Genomic DNA, 13,965 nt, shown 5'->3' with positions numbered 1-13,965 from the left:
AGAAATCTAGACATCCATGATTTTTTCATTCTATTGCTAACATTCATGAATTTATTTATAGTCTATTCAAAAGAATTTTTATCTTCAACCTGTATTGGCCTTTCAGGGAAAGAGTTTAGAAGATTTACTAAATATTGTGACAATCATCTTGGTGAACATTATCTCTTTCGAGCTAAAATTAGGCCTAGTATTCTGGGATTCAGTGAATAAAGGTAAGATTAACCCAGACTATATACCACTCATGATTAAAGAAACTAAAGTCATGTCCTTGTCGACTTCATTTTTTTTTATGCTGAAATGACCTTTTGTTGTTTTTTTTTTTGGTTTTTTTATAACACCTTTATTAGAGTATAATTGCTTTACAATGGTGTGTTAGTTTCTGCTTTATAACAAAGTGAATCAGTTATACATATACATATGTTCCCATATCTCTTCCCTCTTGCATCTCCCTCCCTCCCAACCTCCCTATCCCACCCCTCCAGGCGGTCACAAAGCATCGAGCTGATCTCCCTGTGCTATGCGGCTGCTTCCCACTATCTATCTATTTTACATTTGGTAGTGTATACATGTCCATGCCACTCTCTCACTTTGTCACAGCTTACCCTTCCCCCTCCCCATATCCTCAAGTCCATTCTCTAGTAGGTCTGTGTCTTTATTCCCGTCTTACCCCTAGGTTCTTCATGACCGTTTTTTTTTTTTTTCTTAGATTCCATATATATGTGTTAGCACACAGTATTTGTTTTTCTCTTTCTGACTTAACTTCACTCTGTATGACAGACTCTAGGTCCATCCACCTCACTACAAATAACTCAATTTAGTTTCTTCTTATGGCTGAGTAATATTCCATTGTATATCTGTGCCACATCTTCTTTATCCACTCATCCGATGATGGACACTTAGGTTGTTTCCATCTCCGGGTTATTGTAAATAGAGCTGCCATGAACATTTTGGTACATGACTCTTTTTGAATTATGGTTTTCTCAGGGTATATGCCCAGTAGTGGGATTGCTGGGTCGTATGGTAGTTCTATTTGTAGTTTTTTAAGGAACCTCCATACTGTTCTCCATAGTGGCTGTATCAATTTACATTCCCACCAGCAGTGCAAGAGTGTTACCTTTTCTCCACACCCTCTCCAGCATTTATTGTTTCTAGATTTTTTGACAATGGCCATTCTGACCAGTGTGAGATGATATCTCATTGCAGTTTTGATTTGCATTTCTCTAATGATTAATGATGTTGAGCATTCTTTCATGTGTTTGTTGGCAATCTGTATATCTTCTTTGGAGAAATGTCTATTTGTTGTTTTGTTTTAAAGCTTGATTTCCTGTGAAGGTTCTCTGGACTTTTCCCAGTCTGATAGGATTGGTTTGTTGGTGTGCTTGTTTTCTTTTCGGATGTAGAACCCAAAATACATGCAATCTTCCAGGTCTGGAAACACCATAGTTAGCAAGCACAATGACAATATTACACTAATTAATTCCTAACCCACTTCCTGAAAAGGCTCCACATTCTTTTGCCCTTGACCGTTGCAGAACAATTGGCTTGTGAAACAGTATTCAATAAAATCAATATTCCATTTCCAACGAATAGGTCAGAGTCTATTCTACAGAAGCACTTAAATGAGTTTTCCCTTCCACATAAAACTCTACAAGGTCTTCCTCCAGTCTTCATCCACATGGAATTAGTCTGACCAGGACATTTTACATTTACAAAAGTGTTCCCAAAACTCACAAGCCAAGCACTGAGGAATTAGGATCCAGGCACGGATGATATAAAAATAAAGTATACGAGGAGCACAAAGTTATTAAGTTCTCAGTAACAAGGATTTCTATTCAACTAAAGTATGTACAGGACAGAGCCATGGAGAAAATTATTTCTCAAAATCCCAGCTATCTATACCCCCATCTCACTCTCTGAACATTTAAAAAGAGTTATTGCCAGCACTTGTGCAGCTAGAGGTGGACCCATTTACATCTCTGCTTCATCATTTCCAAGGCTGAAATCGAAACAGATCAAAGGAGAACTTCTTCTAGAAACAATTGTTGTTTCTCCAATATTTTGTTAAAGAGGAATCTATGTGAAATAATTTCTGGTTGACATTCCTCGTTTCCACAATATCATTAGTGGAATTAAAATGTACACGCTCTTTTATATATTTTATGTCATATCTTTTAGTTGTTTGTGTTTTCTATAGTTTGCCGACCAAAAAAATGTTTTTTAAAACAGTCATTCTATTTGGGACACATCATACCTTTAAGAGCTCTAAGGAGAATAAAATTAAAATATAAATTATAACCTTGTGTAGCTCTTAATGATCATGCTTCATCCCCATTTTTTCTGTTTCATAAGCTATGTACTTCTTAAGCATGACCATAACCTAGAGCTTTTTAGGCTTAGGTTTGATGTCAAAAATTAAATGCCTTTAATAATTAACTAAATTACTCTTGATAATTCAAGATGAAAGATGAGGCTAAACCATAATGGAATAGAAAAATTTGGAGATAGTTAGTGGTGTGAACAAATGTGTTTGAGGGCAGCTTTATAAAATGGCCATTTATTTCCTGAAACATCACATTAGATGAACAACAGAAATTGCTAATTTTATTTAGTTTATCATGAGTTAGTATTTTTAAGCTGAGAAAATTTTCACTAAGAAGTCTCATTTACTTCTGTTATAATTATCAGAGGCAATGGTGTTTACTAATAACGAAATCTTGTTTATGTTTGTACATTCTTTTAACTTCTTCTAACCAGCTTCTCATGAGTACGCCTTTGTGATGGATGGAGCTGGCACAATTGTGCCCATTTTTAAAAAGAAACTGTGGTAGTGGGAGATAAAGTAATTGTCAGAGGTTCCACTGTGAAGATCTCAGCCCATCTGTGAGAATCAAAGACATTAACTGGTTTTCCTGAAGGTAATCTTCTGGAGCAAGGGAAAAATGAACGCAAGAGTATAGACCTCAACAGTATAGACTAAACTAACGTTAAACTCTATAAAGCAAGTAAATATACCTTTAACCAAGAGTTTTTCCTCATTTTCAGACGCCCCATCCACATATCTGTCAGTAGCATTTGGGTACAAGTATGTGAAACAAAGGGCCTCAACCCTCCAGAAACAGCCAGTTTTAAACAGGTAGAATTGCTCCAGTTCTTGAGTTCATAGGTCAACAGTTTCATGGCCATTCTTTCATTCTGTTTGAATGCCTTCTCCAACACATCTAGGGCAAGCCGGCCAAACTGTCTGCAATGACACAGTGGTGAGTGGCAAAAATAAATGCAGGTGAGAGCCCCAGAAACATTAAAAAAGATTCGATATGAGACTCAGAAAAGACCAAGACAAAAGAGGGAACAGTAAAATGCAGAAGCTGTTTAAAAGGGATTGCCGCGCAGGAAATGGATTGTTCTGCCTCTCTTAAAAGAACAGAACTAGAGGGTTTCCACCAGGAGTGCCTGAGCTATCCATGGGGAGAAGCAAATCCACACCACAAAGCAAGCTGTGTATGGCTTGATGTGGGGCTCCCTGATAGTACCTAATAAAGAATTTTTTGACAGAAAAGATTGTTCAAAAACTGAACTAGCATTTAAGGAAAAACTGTAGAAACTCCCCTCGCCACTCCTTTTTTTTTTTTTTTTTTAAAGATTTTAGGGACTTCCCTGGTGGCGCATTGGTTAAGAATCTGCCTGCCAATGCAGGCTCAAACAGGTTTGAACCCTGGATCAGGAAGATCCCACGTGCCGCAGAGCAACTAAGCCCGTGCACCACAACTACTGAGCCTGCATGACAACTACTGAAGCCTGTGCACCTAGAGCCCACACACCACAACGAAGAGTAGCCCCCACTCACTGGCAACTAGAGAAAGCCCGCGCGCAGCAACAAACACCCAACACAGCCAATAAATATATAAATAAATAAATTTAAAGATTTTACAAAATACACAGATGACTTAAGTAAGAAACTAGACCTGGAGACACCCCCAGGTGATCTTCTTGGAGGTTGTTTTCTCTAAAAAGTAGACACTGTCATTCTCTGGAATTTTTTAAATCAAAATGATAAATTAGTTTCTATTAACTCTAGCTTTCTTTCTTTCCCTACTACTACAATGCTTTAGTAAATCAAAAAATCAAAACATTTCTAACTTTTCTATCTTCTACCATCACTCTCTGGTAATTTAATACATAATATATTTATTTGTTTTCCTGCCTGAGCGGCACTTAAAGAACAAATTTTAATATAACTTAGTATCAAAGAGTTTGAGAGTTAGGAGGGACTTCCAAAATCATTCATTGAACATTTTATAGTTAAGAAACTAAAGTCCCGAAATCTGGTCAAGTGATTTGACAATTAGTAAAGAGCTGGAATAGGTCTAGCACCCAAGTCTCCTGACTTGAAGGCCACCTCTCTTCCTTTTAGTCCTTAAAATACCTCAAGACCCTTATTTATGGGAGAGTCCATGAACCACACTCATCTTACAAGTTCACTTCATACAAGTTCACATCTTACAAGTCCACTCATCTTACAAGTTCTAAGCTGAGGGAGATAAACGTGTCTAACCATTCTAAGAACTGTCGATGTTAATATCAGGTAAAGGGAGAACTCCTACTTTGAGTAATTTTTCAGCTCTTCTGAGGCATCATCAACCATGTTGCTCTCCTTGGCTTCCCGGGCCATTGCTCGGTACAGTATACAAGCAATTACTGCCTTGACTGTGGCCTCCTCTCCGTGCTGCCAGAAGAACATGGCCATCTTCTGCCTTTTCATTAGCACAGCCCAAACCAGCAGGTCATTATAAGGATAAATAAAGCCAGTAGAGTCAGGGTCATCTGATATATTTTGTTCTTCTTTTGACTTCTTCCTTGATTTATGAAGGGCTACAGACTTTTCCTGTTAGAATACAAAATAGGAATGGGTGTCCAAATACTCAAATGCGTGATGTTCTACCTGACAAAACACATCGGGTATCTTAAAAATATTTTTAAATCACCGAAAAGAGATGGAGATAATAATAGAACTTTATAAATCAGAAACCAAAATTTTGGCCTTTTTTAATCCATTTCTTGTTGCATCTAATAATTCCAGGGTCCCTAGGCTGAGATACCTTAAGTTCACTTAACACAACTTAAAACACTATACCTTTGGAACAGAGCCACTAATTATACAACAATTTTCAATTTCTCAAGGAAATGGGCTGAAATAACATGAGATAAACGATAACTATTAAAAAAAAGAACTCTAACCTTACCTTACAAATAGATTCATTATCTTCCTCTTAGAAAAATGGCAACTAGTGTTGCCAACATTCATACAAATAGATTGATTTTAATTTTGCTTTCCTTTATTCTGACTATATTCCCCTAGTGATGGTAATAGGTAATAATGAAATACTATTCTCTACCTGGTAAAACCACCTTTTACAGATCATCTCAAAAACCATTCTCTAACCCCCATTGTCTTCTATATCACTTTGTATGTATCTCTCTCTCGATGCTCATCGTACTGCACTGTGGTTATTACTTTGGGAGGGAGGGTGGGACCATTTCTCAGTCATAATTATATCTTCTCCAACACACCTGCATCTCAAATTCAACCAAGTGCCCAAACTAATGCCTGGCAAATAACAAGATTCAATAATCATTCTTTTTTTTTTTAACATCTTTATTGGAGTATAATTGCTTTACAATGGTGTGTTAGTTTCTGCTTTATAACAAAGTGAACCAGCTATACATATACATACATCCCCATATCTCCTCCGTCTTGTGTCTCCCTCCCACCCTCCCTATCCCACCCCTCTAGGTGGTCACAAAGCATCGAGCTGATCTCCCTGTGCTATGCGGCTGCTTCCCACTAGCTATCTATTTTACATTTGGTAGTATATATGAGTCCATGCCACTCTCTCACTTTGTCTCAGCTTATTCTTTTTAATTAAAGGAGATCACAGCAAAAATAGTAACAAGCTTCCTCTATTTCTATAAATGAAGGGAATTTATGTTCATGTTTTATGACCAACAGTAATTTTATGAAATATCTTTTCATTCTAAGAGCTATAAAAAGCAAACCTCTTTCAGCCAACATAGGAACCATTTATATGGAAACTCTTAACAAAAGCATTCACCCCCAGAGGAAAGTGGGATTGAGGTAGTAAAGGGAAGGCATAATACTGCTCACACACACTCACATGCACACACACAGTCATAAATACATTATCATTGTCATACTGTAACATTAGGTCAAAATTATATTTCAGAAAGCTTCAAAAGGGAAAAAAGAAGATGCAAGAGGGCAGTGTCAGAGAACAGAAAGGAGGAGGAAACAGTCACCTCCAATTAGCCTTGGGGAAAGGAGGAGGAGGGTGCACTGTTGGGCTAGTAATTCTATTTTTTAGTACCATCCCATGGACTGCTTTCCTGAGTCAACATCTGGACATGGTAGAGGTAGGAACAAGGAAGGCAGCCTGAGGTGTCAGCCCCAGCAAATCATTTAGTTGCTTGTCCTGGGCGTTTGCTCATCATTGTTAGAGAACACCTGTATTAGGCTTTTGACTTGCACCATCTGTTTATAGTGCTTGTAAATGATCCCTCTATTTGTATTCCCCATTCTCAAACTTTAAATGAAGAAAAGGTCTCAGTCTTTAAGGACAATTTTCTTTTCAAATCTAAAATAAGTAACTGGTACCTTGACTTTGTAAGGTTGGGCAGTTCTAATGAACTGGTAGTGCAGTGTGCTTTCTGCAGATTCATTTCTATTTCCTGAGCGGCATCTTCGGTGAAGAGGGGGCTGGGGAAGGCTTTGAGCAAAAGTGGTCACTTGCTGGAATATGTTATTTTATTTTTAAAATAAAACAAAAAGGGAAAAAGATGATTATAGTGGTAACAATTAACATTTTATTTCTAGACAACAATAAAAACAAATATAATATTGTGTCCTATCAAATATCCAATGGTTCTGTCTCTCATCCAAGATTAGTAGTTAATCACTCCTCCAACAAGAGCCTCTCATGATCCCCTTCTTACTAAGCACACTCTTATTTCCTAACATCTTAGAGAACATGTTCTTTTGCTCCCTATCATATATCTGCATTCCTTTTCTATGTGGAAATTCCATTAGAATCAATCGATGTTCTATACCTGAAACAAGTTCAGAATAGGCAATAAAGATTCACAGTTCTGATAAGGAAAAGTTCCCATTCACAAACAGCTCCAAGGTTAAGCTTCAGTTAGAAAGTTACAGAATTTCTCCAGGTGTTCTATCACTACTGGAATTCCGGTGGCTAGGCCCAATAACAACATAATTAATTGCTTGTCAGCATGAAGCTTTCATCAATGAAAAACAAAAACAAACGAGAGCATTTTTAAAGGGACTGACATAAAATTCCCAACACAAACCGTATCAGGAACTTTGAACTTTATTTTACTTATTTATTAATATTTATTTATTTATTTTATTTGTACTTGATTTTATTTATTTATTTTTAGTTTGTGTTTTACAGATATAAATTAGATGTAGAAGTAACGGGGTCCAACTTTTTAAAGAAACTACTCAAATTATTATCATTATTATTACTGTGATATAGAATTAATAGTATCACTAGTAATAATCATAATGACTATTAGTATTAAGTTACTCTATACCCTCTATGTACCAGGAATATGGGTTTTCCTGGCTATTCTAGGTATTATTTTATTTAATCCTTTTGATAAATTTATGAAAGGGGTATTATAATATTATTCCCATTTTAAAGATAAGGAAACTGACACACAGAGAGGTTAAGTTTCTTACTCAAGATTACACAGCTACTAACGAACAAAACTAAGATTCAGTCCCAGATCTCTCCGACTCCAAACCATGTATTCGTTAACTGCTACGATCTAATTTACTAGGAAACACAATAAACTCTGTACTCCTTCACTAGAAAATAATTAGAGAAATGGGCAATTTCCTACCCATTTCCAGAAAGGGCATTAGAGGTACCTGCCTAGCATGCTCCCCACTGGGCTGCACCAAGGTCACAGTCAGTCCTATACCTACCACTGGTAACCTCAGAGCAAGGCATATTTTGTTTTCTTGAAGGCACTGATACCTCAAATGTATCCCTATGCCTGTGAAATGCCAATAAAGAACATTTTCTCTTTGAGAGTTGGGTTTCTTTCTGTTTTGTTTTCTCATCCCTTAAAGCCAACCTGGGTTTTCACTTCACATCATTCTTTAAAAACAAAGGTCAAAAGTAGCTTGATATTCTAGACTCTTCATGTGATCTTATCCCAAAGTATCTTTCCAGTGTCATCCCTCACAACCTTCTGGCACTTGTCCAGTGACAAAGGTCTCCTTGTCACTGCAAAACCATACCCTGGTGTTCACAGCACTGTGCCCTTAACTGTTCCCGCTCTTCTCTCAGCCAAAAATGCCCCAAACTACCTTTTCTAACACTTTCATTATCCCCTAATAAGAACTAGGCTCTTCAGTTTACTGATCTGTACTGGCAATTTTAAGAAACAAGCAATGTTTTCTCTGCTAATCAACTAACCAGCAACTCTAATTTTACATTCCTAGACTTTCAAAAATATGATAGAAAATAAAATACGTATAATATGTATTTTCACATGGTACATTCTGCATGCATCTTCCAATATAACCCCTAGAGACTTGTTCCAAGTTTGTCATCTCCAGGCTATGTACTATTATGAGTTATAGATATAATCCTATTAAGCTTTCCACTTCTGTATTTTCAAAAGATAAAGAAACATAAAGAAAGAACCGGTCATCTCTCCCTCTAATACTTCTCACCACATACTTCTGTGTCAATACGGCACATATTATATCCTGTTTTGTATTGTGGCTAGTTATTCATAAATCTGTTTCCTGTAAAAGTTTCTAAACTCCTGATCTTTATGTCCATCCCAGGCCAGCATGCCAGCACTTAGCACAGTAATTTACATGCAGCAGACATTCAATAAATGTCGATAAACAGCATGTCCATTTTGGAAGCTCTTCCCATCTAAACTTCCCGAGCCATTTTTCTAAAAGTATAACTCCTAGGAATCCTTAATTTTACTAGGATACTTTTCAATTATGCTACCTTATGTTTTCTGTAGAGGTTGCTGTAGAGGGCTCTGAAATTTTTTCTGGTATAGCTGCTGCGATATGCTCTACCAATAAGGTATTCTATCACCAGTCCAATGTCAATCAGCGTTATTCTGTAGCCTGAGAGAACGGCATGCTGAAACAAAAACATGTAACACGTAACTGTCAGTTTTCTTTTTCTATCCCTTTTGCCACGTCACTAGAACATAACCAAATAAACTGCAAAGAGGGAGACTCACACTCTTCAGCCCTAGAACAATGCTTAAGACTCACAAATGAAGGAAGAGCCCCTGAGTTATCACTAATAACTAAAACAAGAACAAAAACAACTGATCACTTAATATGGCAGCTACTGATACAACCTGGTTGTTCAAATGGGAAAAAATACTTAGCCTTAAGATGTTTTTAGTTTCATAGACATGGAATGTCTGCTTTTAAGAGCTCATTTCCTCTCTTTTTCTCTCTCATGCATATACACACTTTAGAATAAAATACATTTAAAGAGAGTACAAAAGATTGTTTTTAGCTGGAAATGACAGAACCACTACAACAAAAGTATAATCACTGGAGGATATGCTGGAGGGTCCAAAAGTAACACTAAGTTAAATCTTAAGCTTCTCTATTGAAATGGCTGTAACACTTTGCACCGTGTTGACCAAATCATACACAAAACAAGAATAGGAAAGGAAGCAGAACAAATAGAAATAAGGAACATGAAGCGGCAGAGCAAAATGAGATTTCAAAACACGAGGCTGTGCCAAGACCAGCGTCATGGCTGCTAGGGGCCTGAGTAGCAGGTTTCCAAGCACATGGGCCTTGGGCCAAATGAAAACTGCTCTGACCCCTTAAAGGCCACCACAGTGCCTCTTCATAAGTGTTACTTCTGAACTGTCATTCATAGCACACTTTTAAAGGCACAGAGTGCTGAACAATATCTTTGAAATGAACAGATTGTGAACAATGTTCCCAAAGCTTTGAACAACAAATACGGTTACAGATATAAATAAATGCAAATAATTTAATTTCTCTCTTTCACATTCATAATTCACTTTTTCCAAGGAACACAAATCATGCTCTCATTTTGCTGCTAGTTAAACACATATCTAACTATTTCTCTCCCTTTTCTTCAGTTTACCATGACAGAATCAGAGTTTAAGGAGATAATCTAAGGAACATCATTTTGACCCAACATAAATCAATGCAAAGTAAATTTACATCCCCATGGACACTTTTGCTTACTGCTAATCTGCCAACTAAATGTCTTCCTCCACCTTTTACTCCCACCAAGTCAACATAATCAGAAAGCCCACACTCTCTCCATCAAGATACTAGACTTCAGAATTAAGGCAAAAAAAAAGTCTGTTAAAGCTGGAAAGTTCTGGTAATTAATGGGGGATCAGAGATGATTTTAAGTCTGACTTAACTCAAAGTTCAATGAGAATACCATGAGCAAAATATTAGCAAAGGTATAGACCAGTGGGATCCATCCTGGTTCCCTAGAACAATGCTTAGACTCACCAAGGAAGTGAGAGCCCCAGAGTTATCACTAACAGACAAAACAAGAACAGAAACAAGGGAATCACATACCAGTCCTTCAATAAAGATAACAGAACCAGGAAGTTTCTCTATTTTCAGCAGGTATTATTATCATCATTGGCAATATTGTTGTATCATGTTAAGCTGAAATTCTGCTTGGAAGTTTCTATGTCTCCAATTCACGTTTTATAAGAGAAAATAATTATTAGCTAATGCCACTTACTTGGTGGGTCAAATCTTTTAAAACACAAATTACAAGAAAAAATATGAGTGTGGTTTGGTTATGAAATTGTTCAGAGTCACAGGTAAAGAAGGTAGGTGATTCGCTAGAAAATCCAAGTCTACATTTTACAAAGCAAAATCTGGTAACACTTCACCAAAAAGCTAAGACAATACCAGAAGAAATTTGTACACCTTCATAATTAGGTTACCTGTTTTACATCTCGGACAAGATGATGCAAGAGCATATTGGTTGGTCCTTGTTTCTGTAATGAAGAACAAAAGGAAGAATTTTAACTACCTTTTAATTACCATGTGCTAGGGAGAAATAAAAAACCTTTATTTCAGAATTCATAAATTATCCAGAATACTGAAAACTTTCTTCAACATCTTTAGTAATGAAGCTTAAGCCAAATTAATTCTAAGGAAGGTATTTCCCAAGAGAAGATGTGATTAGATTAAAATATTTTTCAATGCAAGATGTATGTATCTAGGAAGTAAGGCCTTAATTAACTTTGTGTGGCAAGAGGCAGAAATAAATTTTAACTAATGTGTAACTATCCTTTATTATATATAAATCACACAATTACAAATTTCATCACACAATTATATTCTACCAACAAATATTTATTGAACACTTACTACGTTCATTCAAGCTACTGAGGGATTCAATGAAGAATAAAATTACTTTCTTCATAGAATTTTTACAATCTAATATAAGAGAGTGGGACTTACACTAAAAATAACCAACAATATGAAGATAGGTATGTTCAAAAGAGTGGCAAATAATCTGTATTATAGGGGCACTATAATATGTGAATTGGAATAATCAAGAAGATAGGACTTGAACAGGGCTTTAAAGAAAGGGTAAGATTCAAAGGCAAGGAAGGACATCTCAAGAAGGGTGCTTGGCTTAAGCAACTGGTGTCTTTACAAGGAGTAAGCCAGTCTCATTTCAATAAAAGGTTTACGTAGGAAAATTGCAGGAACAAAATTTTAAGTGTCCTTAGGTTGAAATGCTTCTCATTACTCAATAAAAGCAATTTGTTCTTATTCTCATCTTTGGCTTTAATTATGGTCTTACTATCCTATTTTCTTAAATTAGTTTATGCTTCTGTTCTGTATAATTAATTAAAATGGGAAACACAGAAATGACTATAGGATATAATGGATTTGGTAAGAAAGTTTCTTCTTTGCTTGAAAAGTCTGTCTCTCTATAAGCTATCTTTGTACATGAACATTGAAGGAGACTTGAACATTCAAGATATAGTTTAAGCTAAGTGTTAAGCTAATTAATAAATAAATCTTAAGGAGGTGACTAATGAAATGTTCCAGTACTCACTGTATTATAGAGCTCTTCCAGTCGGGAGATGGTAAGAAAGCGATGGAGGTTCATGCCATATTCTATTAAGAGCTTCACGAAATCCACTCGATCCATCACCAAAGCATCTAACATTGCTTGTTCTAGCGAGCCAGGCTTCAGAGGGCAGAAATAAATAAGAGATACAGAGAAATCAAGAAAGTAGAAATAACTAAAGAATTACACGTATTTGAACTCAAAACTATACAGACAAAACAATCATAAAATACATTCTTACTAAGAAATGTTCAGGACCTAAGTGAAGAAATAACAAAAGGTAAACTGAAGGCATAAAAGACCTCCTGAATAAACGTGTTCTTGGATGAGAAAATTGACTGTGGTAAAGATCTCAATGCTTCCCAAATTAATGTTTGAATTTAATGCAATTCTAATAAAAATCCAAGGTTTTTTTCCCTTCCTTCTTTTCCTTCTGCTTCTTTTCCTTTTTCTTTTTTGTTTTTTGGTAACTTGGCATGTTCCCATTTAAACTATATCCGACTTCTGGGTATAATGGCAAATTAAACACACTCATCTACTTTTACTCCTACCTAAAACCCCACTAAAATTATAGTAAAGGGTTTTTTTGTCTTTTTGTGTTTTATTTTAAAGAAGTGAATCCACAAGAACAAGGAGGTCAAGAGTGAAACGTTTTAGAAGTTGAAAAGCAGATGGTCAAATGGTAATTGACTTAGCAGTTCCCAGAAAGCCAAAAAATGGAAGTCCCTAGAAATTGGAAAAAAAGTCAAGAACCAAACAAAATCTATGCCACAGAATTCTGGCAGCATAAATTGCTAACACTGGGACCTTCCCACTCATCTTCCCCTATTGATTTCCGTAACAATAGGAACAAGGCTTTACCTTGTAAGCAGGAGATTGGAGGATTTCTTTCTGATATTGTGATGAATACAAGAGAAAATATATGAATATGCTAACACTTCAGGTTCCCCAACAAATGGGGGCAGCCAGATCACCCTACTGTGGAGCCCAAATCTACAGCCTCAGAATTTCTAATGAGCTTTCTTTCCTCCACATTTAAACAAAGAGTCCAGGACAAACAGACCAAAAAACGTCAACCAGGAGGAATCAGACAATACAGGAAGAAGAAAACTTCAAAAGAACTATCATTAGTAGCTTCAGAAAAACAAAAGAAGATATTATATTCAGGATGCTAAGACCTAGGGTCTGTCATACAGAGTGAAGTAAGTCAGAAAGAGAAAAACAAATACCTTATGCTAACGCATATATATGGAATTTAAAAACAAACGATGGTACTGATGAACCTAGTTGCAGAGCAGGAATAAAGAGGTAGACATAGAAAATGGACTTGAGGACACGGGGTGGGAGGGCGAAGCTGGGGCGAAGTGAGAGTAGCATCGACATATATACACTACCGAATGTAAAATAGTTGGCTGGTGGGAAGCAGCAGCGTAGCACAGGGAGATAGGCTCGGAGCTCTGCAATAACCTAGAGGGGTGGGATAGGGAGGGTGGGAGGGAGGCTCAAGAGGGAGGGGATATGGGGGCATGTATATGCCTATGGCTGGTTCGCTTTGTTGTGCAACAGAAACTAACACAGTATTGAGAAGCAATTATACTCCAATAAAGATCTATTAAAAACAAAAAAAGCACATGTACACCTTCCCTATGACCCAGCAATTCACTTGTAGAGAAATAAAAACATATGTCCACAAAAAGAAAATAAATAAAAATTAAAAAAAATAAAAAGACAACAAATTTGCTCTCAGGAATTAATAATATGCTACCAGAAACAAAAA

General features: G+C 36.5%; 1 protein-coding gene across 1 annotated transcript in view; it reads right to left on the bottom strand.

Moving 5' to 3' along the window:
* The window catches only part of TRPM6 (transient receptor potential cation channel subfamily M member 6), a 192,901-nt gene that overhangs the window by 65,239 nt on the left and 113,697 nt on the right, over positions 1–13,965 (bottom strand). Inside the window, exons 14-19 of the mRNA XM_027105679.1 lie at positions 12,174–12,308; positions 11,044–11,097; positions 9,072–9,212; positions 6,671–6,805; positions 4,602–4,882; positions 3,013–3,241 (exon numbers count right to left, since the gene is read on the bottom strand). Of these exons, the coding sequence (XP_026961480.1) occupies positions 3,013–3,241; positions 4,602–4,882; positions 6,671–6,805; positions 9,072–9,212; positions 11,044–11,097; positions 12,174–12,308 (975 nt within the window). The remainder of the gene's footprint in view (positions 1–3,012; positions 3,242–4,601; positions 4,883–6,670; positions 6,806–9,071; positions 9,213–11,043; positions 11,098–12,173; positions 12,309–13,965) is intronic.

The sequence above is a fragment of the Aethalodelphis obliquidens genome, unplaced genomic scaffold, assembly GCF_003676395.1.
Source record: "Aethalodelphis obliquidens isolate GAN/ISIS:26980383/991018 unplaced genomic scaffold, ASM367639v1 scaffold7, whole genome shotgun sequence".
NCBI classification, from domain to species: Eukaryota; Metazoa; Chordata; class Mammalia; order Artiodactyla; family Delphinidae; genus Aethalodelphis; species Aethalodelphis obliquidens.
This window is presented reverse-complemented; position numbering and strand designations above follow the sequence as displayed.